The sequence below is a fragment of the Octopus sinensis genome, linkage group LG18 (genome assembly GCF_006345805.1).
Source record: "Octopus sinensis linkage group LG18, ASM634580v1, whole genome shotgun sequence".
Lineage (NCBI taxonomy): Eukaryota > Metazoa > Mollusca > Cephalopoda > Octopoda > Octopodidae > Octopus > Octopus sinensis.
In genome coordinates this window covers 23,402,524-23,421,904 of record NC_043014.1, presented here as the reverse complement: position 1 = coordinate 23,421,904, position 19,381 = coordinate 23,402,524, and the positions used below count along the sequence as shown (strand labels likewise).

The 19,381-nt window shown below is 37.5% G+C and overlaps 1 protein-coding gene across 2 annotated transcripts in view; it reads right to left on the bottom strand.

The window, feature by feature from the left end:
* Window positions 1-19,381, bottom strand: part of LOC115221730 (cell adhesion molecule-related/down-regulated by oncogenes) — a 400,560-nt gene that overhangs the window by 45,135 nt on the left and 336,044 nt on the right. For both annotated transcript variants that reach the window (XM_036510777.1, XM_029791942.2), the window contains exon 5: window positions 65-214. In XM_036510777.1, coding sequence (XP_036366670.1) covers window positions 65-214 — 150 coding nt within the window. The remainder of the gene's footprint in view (window positions 1-64; window positions 215-19,381) is intronic.

Below are 19,381 nucleotides of genomic sequence, written 5' to 3'. Positions count from 1 at the left end.
GTCTGACAAAGTAATCTGATGCAACAAATCTTGAACTTACTTAAGCAACAAATCTTGAACTTACCAAATGAGATGACGTTCAATGTTACTGTTTGGCTTGATGTTGAAGTTTCATTAGTAAGAGGGTTTGTAGCAACACACTTATAGATGCCAGCATCTACAACTTGGACATTGCTGATTAATAAATTGTTGGATGGTGTAACTATAGGATAACCTGAATGACAAAAAGAAAGAAATAATAGGGAGAAAAATCAAAGTGTATATATATATATAATATATATATATATATATATATATATATATATATATACATATATATAGTGAGAATTTACAAAAAACAGAAGATGAAGACAGGTTTGTAAACAACAAACAGACATATTAGCTTAATGCTCGGGAATTGAGAAAGTCTTTTACATTTCGAGCCTACGTTCTTCGACAGAAAGGAACACAGAAATAAACAGGGAGAGAACATAGAATATATATATATATATATATATATATATAAGTAATACTAAGCATGCTTAGTATTACTTAAATTTTCCTCAAATGAGGCTTTTACATGCCGAAGACTACTTGGTGTAATTGATAATTATTCCAAATTAATTAATTTCACCCTTCATTATATATATATATATATATATATATATATATATATATATATATATATTATATATATATATATAAATATTGGTAAATGTTTTTGATTTCCACTCTCGATGAATTTATCCCTTTTTGTGTCTCTAGCACTAGGCTTTCTTATTTGGGAGCCCTTTATTATATTTCTATATGAATAATATTTTGTCTAATGACTAATTCGTCTTTTGTGCTAGGCCACTGGTAATAATAATCTATGTTATTACCCTTTTTGATTATGTTCACATATTACTTGATAAATTTGTTCGTAAAATTTTTTACCGGCATGCCCTATATCACCGGGTATATTTTGCGTCTGCGCAGAGGTTTGAAAAGTTAAGATTTACAAATTGTTAGATCAACACATGGTCTAACGCTCAGTGCATCTAGAATTAGCAAAGGCGTCCCACTGACGAACCTTGCCTTGGCAAACATATTCTGTCTGTTTTGCTAGAAAGAGGTAGAAACTGATCAGTCCGGGATATATCGTTATTGGTAAATGTTTTTGATTTTCACTCTCGATGAATTTATCCCTTTTTGTGTCTCTAGCACTAGGCTTCCTTATGTGGGAGCCCTTTATTATATTTCTCTATGAATAATATTTTTCTATATGAATAATATTTTGTCTAATGACTAATTCGTCTTTTGTGCTAGGCCACTGGTAATAATAATCTATGTTATTACCCTTTTTGATTATGTTCACACACACACACACATATATATATATATATATATATATAATATATATATATATGACAGCAATTTTACAATATATTTAATTTTTAGAAAATGAAATAAAAGGGAAATAAAGAAAGCTTCTAACTATGCAGAAAACTTCATAATTCAGGTGTAAAGGTCTATTTTTAGAAGGAAGCAGAATAAGGAAGATGTCTTGCAAACAACTTGCACATGCAAGTGCTACCAGTTAAAAGCTCCGTATATCGGAAGCTAGCAAGTGTATGGGGTCATCAGGAAAGAATGCGCGCTGTTTCGGGACCTACCTCTCGACGGCATCAATGCGCACTGGCCCCCCTCACTGATATGAGGCCCCGCTTGCTAGATCAGCTGGTTATGAAGAACTCAATATACTTCTAGTCATCGCTCATCAATTTTTTACTGTAAATTCTTTTAATCTAAATGTTACTCTGTGGATATCTATACCACACTTACTTTGTACTCTCCCACACATTGTTTATACATACACACACACATTTATACATGCATATATATATATATATATATAATATATATATATATATATATATATATTATCTTTTACTTGTTTCAGTCATACATATATACATATAAATACACATATGCATGTTTCATTATATACATAACTACGTTCAAGAGTTTTCTTTTGTATTTTATATCTTTAATATTTTCTTATGAGCTTTTTATACTTGGTTTGGAAAAACTGAGTTTCTAAACCCATACCCAATGTTTCTACATTTTATACAGTTTCCTTACCATTAAAAAGAAACAAAAAAGAATTGATATATTTAGTGTTTGTATTGTTTCTTATATGAAGATAGGGAAAGCACTGGGCCATCAGAAAGATGATTAAAATTTCCAGTGATGTAGGATGCAGCTTAGTCACCTGTACAGTTAATCAGGTTATTCAGGATTGGCAACCCACTTGAGAGACCAGTTACCTGAATCGACAGTACTCTGGTAGATAAAGCAATTAAGGATATGAAAATAGGGGAAATCCCCCTGCTCATCAGGAATCACCACTGAGATGCTTAAAATATCTGGTGGAGTGGGTTATGGTCTAGTCACCCATATTGTAAATCAGGTAGCTCACAAAGGAGTCATACCCAATGACTGGTGTAGCAGTACCATAGTAAACTGTTACAAAGGTAAAGGTGATGCTTTAGATAGAAATAACTACAGGGGTATCAAATTGCTGGCAATAAAAGTCATGGAGAGGAACAGCCTAGATGAGATGCAGTTTGGTTTTGTGACAGGTAGAAGCACCACTGATGCTATATTTCTGGTTTTTGTTGACTTATCTGGTGGTCAATGGATAGACAAGGATAAACAGGGATGCTATCAGTAAGGTGAGGGTGGACAATGAGTACAGCAAAGAATTCAGGGTAGAAGCAGGGGTTCACCAAGGATCAGTACTCAGTCTCTTGTTCATCATAATCCTCCAGGCAATAATGGAGGAATTCAAGACAGGCTGCCCCTAGGAGCTCCTCTATGCTGATGTCCTTGCTCAAATAGCTGAGCCACTACCAGAACTAGAGATGAAGTTTCAGGCATGGAAGCAAAGTTTAGAATCGAAGGGCCTTAGAGACACTCTAGCAAAAAGTCCTAGTAAGTAGGAAGGCAGACAAATCACAAACCCCTTCAGGTAGACAGCTCTGCTTGATCTGTAGAAAAGGTATAGGTAGGTTCTCTATAAGATGCACCCGGTGTGAGCTATGGATACATAAGAGGTGCAGCAATATTAAAGGAAGGTTAACTGAGAAGATAGTTTTTGTGTGTGGAAGATGCACAGGGACAATAATCACTGAAAATGTACAGAAAACAGATTCCATCACATGCCAGGGGAAGAAACTGGAAGTAGTTGATAGTTTCTGCTACCTAGGTCACCAAGTCTGTAGTCGGGGTGGATGCTCAGAGAGCATAGCTACTAAAATAAGAATAGCAAAGTTTAGAAAGTTCCTACCTCTACTGGTAATGAAGGGCCTCTTGCTCAGAGTGAAAGGTAGACTGTATGATGCATGTGTGTGAATAGCCATGCTACACAGCAATGAGACATGAACCATGACTGCTGAGGACATGCATAGGTTTGAAAGAAAAGCTAGTATGATCCACTGAATGTGTAATGTTAGTGTGCATACATGACAGAATGTAAGTGCTCTGAGAGAAAAGTTGGACATAAGAAGCATCAGATGTGGTGTGCAAGAGAGATGATGGTATGGTCATGTGCTACAAATGGATGAGGACAGCTGTGTGAAGAAGTGCCACACCCTAACAGTGGAAGGAAGCTGTAGAAAAGGTAGTGAAGCACAACCTTTGAATGTTGGGCCTCACAGAGGCAATGACAAGAGACTGAGACCTTTGGAGATATGCTGTGATTGAGAAGATCCAGCAAGTAAAGTGAAATCACAGCTGTGGCCAATACCAGTGTCACATAACCAGCCCATTTAGAAGTACCCTTGAATTGCTGGGCAACACACTGTGCTTGAGAAGACCTGCTGAGTGAAGTGAAATCATAGTCATGGCTGATGCCTGTGCTGCCTGACTGGCTCTCATGCTGGTGGCATGTAAAAAGTACCCACTACACTTTCAGAGTGGTTGGCATTAGGAAGGGCCTTGCCAGATCAGATTGGAACCTGGTGCAACCAACATCAGCATGGAAAACAGATGTTAAACAATGATGATGATGATGATGCTAGAAGGGTAAAGGTGATGCTTTACATAGAAACATCTACAGAGATATTAAAGTGCTAGACGAAGTCATGAAATTTAGTGAGAGGCTATCGCTCAATTGATTAGGAACAGAATTAAACTAAATGAGATGCAATTTGGTTTTGTACCTGGGAAAAGTACCACGATGCCATCTTCCTAGTGAAACACCAAAGCTCAGCTCTCAGCCCTCTCTTATTCATTATAGTTCTTCAGGCCATAACAGAGGAATTCAAAACTGGATGCCTGTAGGAACTGCTATATGCTGATGACCTTGCTCTTATTGCAGAATCTTTAGCAGAATTGGAGAAGAAATTCCAGGTACAGAAGCAAAATCTAGAATCAAAGGGCCTGAAAGCTAACCTAGCAAAGACCAAAGATGTTGTTAGTAAGAAAGAAAGATAAAACTTTCTTTCTGTCAGGTAAATGGCCCTGCTCAGTATATAGGAAAGGAGTTGGAAAAAATTCCATTCGTAGCACCCAGTGTAAACTATGGACACATTAGAGATGCAGTGGAATCACAGTTAGATTAACAGATAAAGTCATCTTTGTATGTGGCAGATGTGCAGGAACAATAAGTACGAAGAGAAAATGAGATTTAAATTCTCTCAAATGCCCAGGAGGCTCTCTTGAGGATGTAGATAGTTTCTGTTACCTGGTGGAGGATGCTCTGAAGGTAGTGTTTCTAGAATAAGAATTGGGTGGAGGAAGTTCAGATAGCTATCACCTCTGTTGGCAACAAAAAGACTCTCTCTCAGAGTGAAAGGTACACAGCTATACTCCATGGTAGTGAGACATAGGCTCTGAATGCAGAAGACAAGAGAGAAATGAAGACCGTATGCGCCATTGGATATGCAACATCAGTCTGCATGTACGACAAAGTGCAAATGTATTGAGAGAAAAGTTGAGCATAAGAGGAATCAAATGTAGCATGCAAGAGAGAAGACTACATTGGTTTGGACATGTGATGAGTATGAATGAAGACAGCTGCATAAAGAAATGCTGATCACTGAAAGTGGTTGGTGCCTGGGGAAGGAGACTTAGGAAGACATAGAATGAAGTGGTAAGGACCGATTTCAGGATGTTCGGCCTCAAAGAAAAAATGACAATGGACTGAGATGTCTGGTGATATGAAGTTCTTGAGAAGACTCGCCCATGTCAGTGAAACTGAGTTCTAGAAGTGCTGTGTGTCCCACCCATACTAAACAAGAAAACTTCTCACACACCCTACCACAACAGTGGTCATGGTCATGTGTTGATTTCTTTTTTAGTGTGTTTGTGTTAATTTTGACATTGTTATGGTTTCCATAACTGGTTTCAAATTTTGGCAGAAGGCCAGCAATTTCAGAGGAGGGGATAAGTTGATTACATTGATGCCAGTTCAACTGTACTTATTGACCTTGAAAAGATGAAGGGATGGTTGATCCCAACAGCATTTGAACTCAGAATGTAAAGTCAGAAGAAATGCTGCTAAGCATTTTTTTCTGGTACGCTAACAATTCTGCCTGCTCACCATCTTACTGGTTTCCATAATTAATCTTTTTTGTGAACTTATATAAAGCATGTAAGTATTTTCTTCTAGCATTTACCTATCAAATTTTGTTTTGTAGTATGATGATGGTGTGTGGTGTAATATGCTAGATCCATACTGAAAGTGCAGAGGGTGCCTGTGTAAAATTTTTTTTACTGATTTGTCCAATGTAACAGCTACCATCCTCAAGTTTGCAACATTGAGTTTTACAGTCAAATTTATAGATTACATTCATCACCTATATTTTGTTCTTGGGTTCATATGTTTCCGGTGAGTTATTGATAAGGAGGTTCTTAGATTTGGTATTTTCATATTCTCTTTTTCTTTTTACTTGTTTCAGTCATTTGCCTGTGGATGTATTCTTTGTGTCTAGTACTTATTCTATCGGTCTCTTTTGCCGAACTGCTAAGTTACAGTGACATAAACACACCACCACTGGTTGTCAAGCGATGTGGGTGTGTGTGTGTGTGTGTGTGTGTGTGTGTGTGTGTGTGTGTGTAACAAACACAGATACATAAACACACACACATACATATACATGATGGGCTTCTTTCAGTTTCTGTCTCTCAAATCCACTCACAAGGCTTTGGTTAACCCGAGGCTATAGGAGAAGACACTCGCCCAAGGTGTCACGCAGTGGGACTGGACCCAGAGCCATGTGGTTGGTAAGCAAGCTACTTACCACAGCCACTCCTGCTCCTGTATAGTATATTATTAGTTTAAGTTAATGGTCAGGTGTGATGCATTTTCTGTTGCATTTTATGAAGGTTTTTATTAGATGTTTCTCCTTTTGATAGGACTTGTGCATTTGGTTCATGCAATAGATTTCAGTTTAGTATATTCTCTGGTATATTGTATTGTATTTGTGTATGCTTTTATACCTTGGTTCACTAGTCTATTAAAATGCCCATTATTAACCTTTAGCACATTAAGGGCAAATCATGTTGGTGAATAAGTTTTCTCCCCTGTAGCTGCAGGCACATTGTGCCGCATTGAGAGGGAAGAAAACTTGTATGGGAATATGATTTGCCTTCAATGTGCTAAAGGTTAATTTATGCTTGTTTAATTCTAGTACATTGTGGATGAGAATATAAATGCTCTTCTGAAGAGTGATTTTTACCATTGACATCTTATTAGTTGTGTGGGTATTTACTGTCTCCATGTAAATATTTGTATTTATTTAATTCTTTGGTGTATACTTACATAATGTATGTTTTTTTTTCTACAGGTTTATGTTTAAAGATGGGGTCTTATTTGTATCATTTTGGATGTTAAATTTAGTACGGAGTTGTTTTCTAAGTCTTCCATTAGTCTCTCAGCTTCCTTAAGAGTATCTATTACAAGTAGTATATCAGCTACATATCTGATGTATATTATGTATTTGTGTTTTGCTTGTTTTCTATTGTGGACAGGTAGAATGCTACAAATGGAGGTCCTAATGGGGAAACCCATAGTCACTCCACCTGTTTGTTTGTATAAATTTCTTTCTGGGCAGCAAAGCAGCACTTCAGTCATGCATATCATAAGTAGTTTTTTTCAATAAGTTTGCTGGTATCATAAGCAGCTTTATATTTAGCTGTTTATATACATTATATTCATAATGATTTTTATCTTTTATGCCATTGGGACAATGGTGAACATTCTACATCTAACATAGAAATAGTACCTACATTATCAATTTCCCCTAAGATCTGTAGAAATTGCTCAGATGAATTTATACAATATTCCTCATATTCTTTTATTTTTTTTTTATCCTTTTACTTTTTTACTCGTTTCAGCTATTTGACTTTGGCCATGCTAGAGCACCACCTGGAAAGGTTTTTTTTTTTATAGTTGAGCAAATTGACTCCAAGACTTACTTTTTAAGTCTATTACTTATTCTATCAGTCTCTTTTGCCGAACTGTTAAGTTACAAGAATGTAAACACACCAACACCAGTTGTCAAGCAGTGATGAGGGGACAAACACATAGATATATCCATTCATATATATATATATATATATATATATATATATCCACACACACACACACAATGGGCTTCTTTCAGTTTCTGACTACCAAATCCACTCAAAAGGCTTTGGTCAGCCTGAGGCTATAGTTGAAGACACTTGCCCAAGGTACCACACAGTGGGACTGAACCCAGAATCATGTGGCTGGGAAGCAAGCATCTTACCATGTGTATTTTCTTTTTATAATACTGTCTATTTGTTTGGTGATTGATTGTATAGGTGTATTTTGGGGGGATATTATAGAGTAGGGGTGCAGGTGTTTTTCTTACGTATTTTCACTGTGCCATATATATATATATACATTTGAAGCTTTATCTAGAAATAAAAAAGAAAGTACAATTTGTCTTCTCAGTATTCCACTGTTACAAATTAGTAAACAGTTAAATTTCATTTAACATATTTGTATTTAGAATGGAGAGCTACACATTCACTTTTTTTATTTAAAAAACATTAAAAAATTTGTTTACAAATTCCCCAGTGTGATAAATAAATAGTTTATACAAATCATGATTACATGAGACTCAGAAATCAACATTGATATATGATGTTTAAAATAAAATTTAAGCTGTGTTTAGAACATTCCAACATTTTCATTGGTTGACAGATAATTTCATTTTATTTAAAATCTATTTGTTTAATTTTTTGTGTGTGTGTTTCTGTTTGCAATGAATTTTTAAAGAAAATGTTGACCTCAAAGGAATTTGAACTTACAACATGAAGGACTGTAACTAAATACTGCAGTAATTTAACAAAGCCACCACTCTACTACTACAGCTACTTGCTGCTGCTGCTACTGCTACTACTACTAATCCCCCCCCCGAATTTTGGCACAAGGCCTGCAATTTTAAGGAGGGAATAGTCAATTACATTCAGCCCACTTCTCAGTTGGAACTTATTTAAATACGTTGACCAAAAAGAATATGAACTCAGAACATACAGAGTTAGATGGAATGTTATATACTTGAAGCTGAGTTGGAAAATTAAGCAACAAAAAAGCAGAAGAAACTACTGACAGCATACTGAAGTCATCACCCTACAGCAGATATAGACAGAATATCCCTATCCCCACCCGTACAAGAAAGGGGTAACCTGACATGAAAAAGAACTGGAGTATAAGCAAAACCAGGATGATTTGATTCTAGCTGCACAAACATACAACAATAAGAACAAAACAATGAAAATGGACAAAATGCATAATGTGCATTCAGCACAATGAGATGGTTAGCTTCCCAGTCCTTACCAAATCTGAATATATACCCAGGCATAATCAAATGGGACGTATATACCACTGGGCAATTTGCCAATACTTCAATATGAAAAGACGAGAAATGGTACAAACATGCACCAAACACAGTACATGATAATGACTTGGCCACAATCATCTAGGATATGTCAGTGCAAACTGACAAAAGAAATCAAGATAAACCATCCAGACATAACAATCAAGAAACGGAGAGAAGAAAATGTATGCTGATAGACATCAAAACCTTGAAAGTTGTAAAAAAGAATCCTGTTAAAATACAAGGAATTTAAAATCAAAATATTTAAGACAAGGAACATGAATGTGAGAATGGTACAAATAATAATTGGAACATAAAGTATGATTTTTAAAAATATGAACAAAAACATACAAGCCATATCAGGGCTTAAAACACTACACACAGTATAAAAAATAGCCCTATTAGGAACAGCCTACATGTGATTATCAATTCAATAGCAGAGACCAAATAGAACAAACTTCACAGACCTTACTTAGGCAATAATAGTTCTTTTTACAAGTACTCCAAAGAAAATTTCATTTGGTAAATGATAATAATACTATATGATAATAATACTTTCATAGCTTCTGATCTTAACTGATTAGAAGTGTTATTATGTACGTTTTATCTTGGCTTAAAAGATGGGCAAACAAGTCTAGCATACATGCATAAAGTTTGTAGTGTAAACCATACAAGAAAGAAAATTTGCTCCTTGCAAAAACTTATTGCCAACTGTATTTTAGCCACTGTTTACAGTGCTTTATGTTGTTCAGTGAAAGCCATGGCAAGCTAAAATCTACTGTTATCTTTGACTCATCACTTGCTCCAAACAGTTGAGCAAAGTGCAGGTAAGAAGTAACATAGAGCTTCTGAAATCAAATAGTACACAACCATTCCAGTCCATCAAAAGTCAAATTGTGGCTTTGTTACAACAGCATGTCTCTCCTTATCAGATATGGCTTTCAGTCCCTCATCTCAGAGCATTTGCCTTAGTTCTGAGGACAGAATCTGCATGTTTCTCATTAAAGAAATTGCAATTGGTGCCAGTGTGTTTTCATTATTGGTAAAAAGAGATCATTCCATGAAAATATTGGTTTCAACAAATGGTTTCTAGATTAAAAAAAACAAGCTTTCTTGTTAAATCAGGACAATAGAAAAGATATGTTGAAATGCATTTTAACTATTGATTTCAATTATGTTGTTGACTGGGGATGGACATGGTTGAGTTGGAGTGGACTGCATAAGTGGTGGGGTGTTATAAAGAAGAGGAAGGGAATGAAAATGTAAGTGTAAGGAAAATAGAAACAGTAGAGTGGAAGATGTGGAAATGAATTGCAAAGGGGGAGAGATAGTGAGAGTATGAGGGGAGAAAGGAAACAGTAAGGAGAGGTTAGAAGTGGACATAATAGAGGGAGACGAGAAAGGGTTAGTAGGATGGTGGATTGTGGAGATTGAATAGAAGGGAGCTGTAAAGGAGAGAGAGAGAGAGGGGAGGAAATTGAAAGAAAGAAAATGAAAAGAAAAACTTTAAAATAAGAAAGAAAGTTGTTGATAAAGAAAGAAAAAATTCTTACCCAGCACCACCACAAACTAACATCTTCCCCTTAATTTTCACAAAAGCAAAAACTATACTGGGGTGGGTGGTTATTGGCCTAGGAATGAGAGTTGTTTGCATGTGAAAAACACATTAATTTTTTTGATATCATAGATTTATGTCATAAGCTGTTCCAGCCTACAACAGACCCCCCCCACACACACATCAAACCACAATACCCTGCCAACCATTCATGCTTAGATAATAGCTATTATGTATGTATACACACATACACACACGCACAGATAAAGAAAGCACTTTGATGATTGCTTAAAAAGTGCCACAGGCTACAAACAGGTTCACTGGAGATATACACACATAGATGCATTTGTTTATACATTCATATATATGTATAGGATGTGTGTATAATGTGTGCATATACACATATATACACACACACACCCATACAAATATGTATATATAATAGAATAAAGACATAAATAGGCAAACAACTGGTATCTGGTCAGATTATGACATATATTTATATATTTATACATTTTGAATGTAGAAAAGAATGCTTAAAAAGTTTAAATCATGAAAAAAAATCAATAAAAGATAGGCTGAGGAATGTTTACAATCATCATCATCATCATCATCGTTTAATATCCGTTTTCCATGCTAGCATGGGTTGGACGGTTTGACCGGGGCCTGGGAAGCCAGGAGGCTGCACCAGGCTCCAGTCTGATCCAGCAGTGTTTCTACAGCTGGATGCCCTTCCTAACCCCTGTACATGTACATACATGATTACACACCCAGATACAAACATATTCAGCTGCATACATACAATTGCTGGTGAGAATCATCCAGTTACATACAGGGGTGCTGTCAGTAAGGTGATAGTTGGCAATGAACTTAGTCTGCAGGTAGGGATTCACAAGGGCTTGGTTCTCAGTCCCTTCCTGTTTATCATTGGGCTCAAGTTGAGTCTAGTATGAAGAACTACCTACTTCACAGATGGTGTAAATTAAAGCACTTGATTTACCATTCATTGGACTTAAGGAAGGCATGAATGTGACAAGTTAGAATGATAAGAACACAAGATATAAAAGGTTCACAGATAACAAGCACATTAAACACATTTCCATTATCATCAGCTGCCTGATAGATATGTGGTTTCAACACCAGGGCAGTACTATTCAGTTTAGAGGTGTTAGCAGCATTAAAAACATATATGAAGCCTGAGAGTGAAAAGACAAGAAGCAGGAGTGAAACATTTGCATAATATGTCCATTACATCTACACTTGCTTTTATTACAAATACAAACATCAAATCTGAAACATAAAAAACAGAAATATCTTCAAAAAGAACTTTGCTATAGAATTTAAAACACACTAGCAAACAAAATGTTTTGAACAAAAATTATTGAAGCTAGTTGTAAGCACATGTTAACTATACACAAAGTGGAAAATAATAACCTAAGCTTAGAAATTCAAACATAGATTAATTAAAGAACATAGACCAATAATCATTGCTACCCACAATTATAATGTATATTTCAAACATGAAAACATAACTGAAACAAACTGAGTGTTAACTTGTAGAATAATATATTACTTTAATTATCAGGCTTCAATCATTTCACCTAAAAAGATTTGGTTAATATGCCTGAACTGTAACAAAAATATTCACTAACTTACTTAAATCATGAAAATATACTTAAAAGCATCTAAATGTAAACCAACAGTATAACATATCATTCAACTAGTGCTAGCATGTCAATAATTCCAATCTTGCATTGAAGCAGTGATCAATGCTAAAGGTGGATTCATAGGATAATCATACAAGGAAGCTTAATATCCTCAAATATCTTTTGTACCCTGCATGTTATAATTATATGTATTTCTCTCTTTCTTTGTATATATAATAAATAATATAATACATGGATGAGAGAATAAATGAATGCAAGTATTTATTGAATTTATTTGTTGACTTAGCATCTCATGTTATTTAACGTTTTGTGAACATGACAACAGCTCCTACAACATATGGAGACAAAACAAGATGGCTTCTTTCTTACAAGGAGAACTTAACCCTCATTGGTCAGTTTAGGTCATATTGTGGATAACTTAGCATGGAATCTGATGCATCAGTGACATCACTGCTTGAAGTATGGAATGATAAAGAGCAGCATCCAAGAGTTTAAAGTTAGATGGTCAGTTTTGGTAATATAGATGTAGTGATATCTTAGCAACAACAGATGAATTCCACAGTCATCAATGTATGGGGCTTGGTGTAGATGTGGGTAGCATGTCTGCTGGGCCATTGAAATTCAGGAACAGTGGGTAGTGATATCTATATGAACAGCAAGCATAGTATAACCTGGTCTAGAGAGGTATGTCAGGATTATTGGGGTCAATGGTTTGAAACACATTAAAAGTGTGTGTCTTCTATAGCAACAATTATAAAAAGTTAACCTTTCCATTGATGATATATGGAAGGTTGTTGGAGTATGTGCAACCTTTCTTGGTACCACAGTTGGAAACTGAAAGCACCAGGAAAGAATGGTGGGGTCCTGCTGAGTATAATACTCCATATGATGTTGCATGTTGAAGTGCTGTGGTCATGGCTATCAAAAAGCAGGATCCATCCAGTGAACAGTTGGTAGGACTTTGACTGTTGCATATGGGAGTGTGATATGGAATTTGTGTGGATGTGTATTTGTTTCTGTTGTAGCATGTAAAGTTGGAAGCAATATAGTCAAAACATAAATAACTGACCATAACATTTGGGGAATTAAAAAGTTTATGATATCTATGAGATCTAGAGAAATGCTTCATAATTTTAGAAAGTTCCTGGCTAGAATGATAGAAACACCTTGGTTGAATGGATGATTATACCAAATAACCTGTCATTTTGTAATTCTCTTATGGTTTGGGAGTACAGGTGAGGGATCTGCTGTGTAAACCAACTTATTGGTAAAACTGCTCCTTGCCAGAACTTCATTGTAACAGGGTGCATCTCTCTTTAAAATCTCTCCATCTAACAATAGTTTGGAGATTCTTCTGATACTTGCACAGGCTTCTGAATATAGCTGGAAGGTGGTCACCATCGTCATCGGCATCATCATTTAAGCCTATTTTTCCATGCTGGCATGGGTTGGGCCTATGCCAGCATGGCATGTATAATATATGTTCATTTGTGTGTATATGTGTAAACAGACTGCTGAACATTTGTGTTTACAGAGAGAAGTAATTAGAGAAGAGTGTGAATATTTTATCAAAAGCTGAAGATATTTTAATTGTTACTATTAGTTTCACATTTTGGATTGTGAAAACGAATTCTTCAGCAATTAGCAGTTCAAAGGGATATTATAAAAGCTGTCCCTCTCACTGTTTATTAAAATTGCCATGATCATCATGGCCCCTACCATTATAGGTTTCAAATGTTAGCGCAATGCCAGTAATTTTGGGGGAGAGGTTAAATCAATTACATTGACTCCAGTGTTCAATAGTACTTATATTCTACAACAATGCATTATATATGCATGTGTGTGTGGGGGAGAGAGAGAGAGGGAAGGAGAGGGAGAGGGAGGGAGAAAGTGTGTGTGTGTGTGTGCGTGCGTTGCAATATGTGATTGTTTTTGTGTAGTCATGTAATGAAATTCTTTGTTTTACAAGTTAACTTAAAATGTTTTGGAGCTTTATCTGAAGTTCTTTTGTGTGTATATTTCTTTATCACACATGTTAGGGGGGTGTGGTGGCAGAGCTGCAGAGGGAAGCAAGGGAAAAGGAGGATATATGATGGGAATGGGGGAATAGTAAAGAAGGAAGGGGAGAGGGAGATAGGGAATCTTTCATTCTAAAGTAACATAGAACCTATTAAGTTGGGTACCAGATATATTTGTTATATAATCATGCAAATAAACTCCTGCTGTATAAACAAACAAATAATATTATTTATCTTTTGTTCTTGACATTTTATATTTATTTCAGATATCTTGCTTCCTTCTTGAGAGAGAGAGAGAGAGAGAGAGAGAGAAAGAGAGAGAGAGAGAGAGAGAGAGAGTGAGAGAGAGAGGGAGAGAGAGAGAGAGAGAAAGAGGGGTGGTAGAGAGAGGATGGGGAGAAAAAGAAAGGGTGTGAGAGAAATCAGTGGGGTCAGTGGGGATCTGTTTGGTCCCATGAGGCAGCTCAGGGTTCAACTTCAGATAGGAATTATATCATAAAAAAACGCAACCGTTGCTAACGACATCTGACTGACAACATCGACACAGTTTTAGTGTGATGACAACAATGATAACCATGATCTTGATGAGGATGATGATGATGATGATAAGGAGGAGGAGGAAGAGGTGGAGGAAAGCATTTTGAACCAGTGAGGTAGGGGGGAGACAAACAGCTTTGACATTGTCACTTGAACAACTAAATACTGCAACCAAATTCACACTCAATAAATGACTGACAGTTTCTACAAAAAAAAAAAACCCAACAAAAACAAAAAAACAAACAAATGAACTAAAAATATGGTTTAAGCTCAAATCAACTCTTTTTGAATAGAACTATGCATGATAAAAGACATTTCAATCTTTATACACATACACACATTGACACATGTATATCTATATAATATAGTGATTCTCAACCAAGGTCCATATGAACCTTGGGGGTTCATATAAGATTTTGCTGTTAAAATATATTTGCAGTAAATTGATTATACTTCTGCAATTCACAAAATATTTTAAGAATTTTTTATACAATTCCTAATAATATTCAATTATAAAAATATGATAGGATTTTTAATTATCAAATAGCTAGAGGGGGCCACTTGAATGAAATAGGAATCAAAGGAATCCATAAGAAAAAAATGGTTGAGATCCACACTGATATAAAATAGAAACACAGCTCTGGATTCAGCCCCACTGTATGACACTTTGGACAATTGTCTTCTAGAATAGCCTTAAGCTGACCAAAGTCTTGTGAGTGGATTTGGTAGACAGAAACTGAAAAAAGCTTGTCATGTATGTGCGTGTGTGTGTGTTTGTCCCCTTGCCTTGACATTACGAGATAGCTATTTATGAGAGTCATCATGATGCGAGTGGAATCTTTCATTTTCAGCCTTCCATAAAAACATGTCTGATCCAGAGAAAATATAAAATGACTTGGAAACAAGTGAGGGCTGGCAACAGTAAGGGATTCTGGCTGTATAAAATCCTGCTTCAACAAATTCCATCAGGCCCATATGAGCATGGAAAAGTGGATGTTGAAACAATGATAATATATATGTGTGTGTGTATGTGCTTGAGGAGACCTATTGAGTCAAGTAAAGTCAAAATCAAAAATGAAATCACAATCAAATGGAAATTGTAGTTGTGGCCAATGCCAGTGCTGTCTGACTGGCTCTCATGCTGGTGGCATGCAATAAGCAGCATTCATGTGTGGGTCATTGCCAGTGCCACCTGACTGGCTCCCTGTGCTGGTGGAACATAAAAAGCATCCACTAAACTCTCAGAGTGGTTAGCGTTAGGAAGGCCATCCAGCTGTAGAAACATTGCCAGATCAAGTGGTGGTATATTGTCAACTTAATGTGACAGTCCTATGAAAGGGAAGAATACTACTGCTATTTAGCCCTAAGAAGCACTGCTTCCTGCCGCCCTTGACACATTTTTTGCGTCCTTATGTTTACAAAATTCATAGTTGGAGCAAGGTGGCAGACAAGGTGGAGGCCCTAGTCCGAAAGGTCTCTGTCCACGGAAGTACAAGAGGTGTTGGCCGAGTGCGCTGGGGAAAAGTCGCTAGGGCTAGATGGTCTGCCCTATGAGTTTTATTATTGTATGCCGGACTTGTTTGGAGATATACTGGCAGGCGTCTATGCAAACTGGCAACAGAATAGGAGGATTCCCAGCTCTGTGATTCGGGGAGTGCTGATACTGGTCCAGAAAGACCTGAGCAAGGGGAATAGTATTACCAATTACAGGCCCATAACCCTACTTAATCTAGAGTTACAGATTTTGGCCAAAGTATTAGCAAAAGGGTTGATGGCTGTCATGGAGAAACTTGTTGTGAAGGCACAGACATGTGCAATCCCAGGCAGGTCGATCCAGGACAATCTTCACCTTATCCGCTACACCTTAGACGGGATTGGTAAATTATCTGGTGAAGGTGGGGCAATAGTCCATTTAGACCAAAATAAAGCATTTGATAGGGTAGATCATCAGTACCTGGTTCGTCCCTTCTCTGTAAGAGCTATATACTCAAAATAAAGAAAAAAACTAGCAAGCCATGCTATTCCAGACTGATGACGAGAAATGACTCAGAAACTAGTCTCTGAATGCGGGCTTTGCTGGGTGGAGGTGCTTATTTCCCCCTTTGTAAACATAAGGACACAGGAAATGTGTTAAGGCCGACAGGGAACGGTGCTTCCCAGAGAGAGGGAGAGAGAGAGAGAGAGAGAGAGAAAAAGAGAAGGGGTGGTAGAGTCTTCCCTTTCATGGGACTGTCACATGAAGTTGACAACATACCACCACTTTATCTATAAATCTCTCTGAGAGATTTAGGAATGTATTATTTCTATTGCCAGATCAGATTGAAGATAGGTGTGGCCTCCTGGCTTGCTAGTCTCCAGCCAAACTGTCCAACACCATGCCAGTATGCAAAACAGACGTTAAATGATGATGATAATGATATATATATATATATATATATAAATATCATCATCATCATCATCGTTTAACATCTGCTTTCCATGCTGGCATAGGTTGGACGGTTTGACTGAGGGCTGGCGAGCCAGAAAGTTGCAACTGTCTCCAATCTGATCTGGTAAAGTTTCCACAGCTGGCTGCCCTTCATAATGCCAACCACTCCAAGAGTGTAGTGTGTACATTTACGTGCCACCTGCACAGGAGTTAGTTCAGCGGCACTGGCAATGACCATGCTTGAAAGGTGCCTTTTTTATGTGCCACCGGCATGGGAGCCAGTCAGTGGCCCTGGCAACAATCATGCACAAATGGTGCATTTAACATTCCACTGGCATGGGTGCCAATCAGGTGGTACTGTCATCAGCCACGACAGCAATTTTACTTGCCTCAACAGGTCTTTGCAAGCATAGTTTATTTTCTAATGATAGAAGAGTACTCTTAAATGGGCTGGTTATGGTCTCACTTGGCTTGCCGGGTCTTCTCAAGCACAGCATATCTCCAAAGGTCTCGGGCATTTGCAATTGCCTTGATGAGGCCCAATGTTCGAAGGTCATGCTTCACCACCTCATCCCAGGTCTTCCTCTTCCACAAGTTCCCTAAACTGCTAGGGCGTGACACTTTTTCATACAGCTGTCCTCACCCATTCGCACCATATAACCATACCAGTGCAGTTGTCTCTCTTGCACACCACATCTGATGCTTCTTATGTCCAACTTTTCTCTCAGGGTGCTTACACTGTTGTGTATGCACACTGACATTACACATCCAGTGGAGCAAACTGGCTTCATTCCTCAGCAGTCACGGTCCATGTTTCACTGCCATGTAGCATAGCTGTTTACACACATGCATCATACGCTGAGCAAGAGGGCCTTTGTCACCAGCAGAGGTAGGAGCTCTCTGAACTTTGCCCAGGCTCTCGTTACTCTAGCAGTTACACTTTCAGAGCATCCAGCCCACGCTACTGACATGATCACCTAGATAACAGAAGCTATCAAATTGTGACAGAAGCTGTTCTCTGCACGTTTTCAGAGTTTATTGCTACTGAGCATTTTCCACACACAAAAACTATCTTCGCAGTTAGCCTTCCTTTGATATTGCTGCACCTCTTATATGTCCATAGCTTATATATATATAACTTGAGGAGAATCCAGGACATCATCTTAGTGCTTCATGTAAGAACATTGTTAGCATAGTATTCAGTTAACTGAATAAAACATCAGTTAAACTCCAATGGATTATAAATGGGGGCACCTTGCAAATCCAAGGTGTAGTCCAATAGGCATAAAATATGCTTCAGAATGTATAAAAATAATTAAAATGAGGAAAAGATAAATTCAAATTGACATTATGATCATTTCAATAAATGAACATTTTTTTTCATTCTATACCACATATATGATGGCTTAGAACATATTAGTATTCTGCTTTTTGCTGAATGACCCGTGCAAATGATATGCTTATAGTGATCAGATGTATATAAGTTAAGTTAAGTTAATTTTTTGGTTCAAAAAGCAAAAAGCAAGGCCATGTAGGGGGACATGGAGTTATGTACAGGGAGGGTGTTCATGCAAAGAGTTCAGGCCATTTATGGTCAAGAGAGACTTTGAACCGAGCTGTTGTCGGCATCTTCACTATCTTGTCTGGCAGCGTATTTCACGGATCCGCAACCCGGACGGAGAAAGCTCCTCTCCTTCGATTGAGATGAAATCGTCGCAGATAGAGCTTTTCGGAGTGACCCCGCAGCCGACACTTTGGAGCAGGAATGAAGAATAGCTCTTTCGAGAGGTTACACTTTCTGCTTATGATGTTGTGAGCAAGAATGAGATCACCACGGCGCCGTCGTTTTTCTAGAGAATAAAGGTCGAGCGTCTTCAGCCTTTCTTCATAAGACAAATGCTTGAGACCAAGAACCATGCGGGTAGCCAGCTTCTGGACTCTTTCGAGATGATGCATGTCTTTGAGGAGATAAGAAGAGGCTTGAATCCCGTACTCCAATATGGGTCTCACCAGCGTGTCAGAGAGCGGTAGGAATATGGCTGCTGTGAGCATTCCGAATGACCGCCGAATCAAAAACAGAACTCCGTGTGCTTTGTTGGCAGCATGGACGCACTGGACCAAAGGCGAAAAGGAAGAATCCACCAAGATACCCAGGTCCTTTACCTGGTTGGTCCTTTACCTCTCCAGCTGTTGATGACCTGGTTCGAAATCAAGTTGAGTTGCAGGAGAAGAGCCAACAGGCAGATGACAGCACTTTGACACGTTCAGACACAGATCCCATTCGTTAGACCATCTCCAAACTT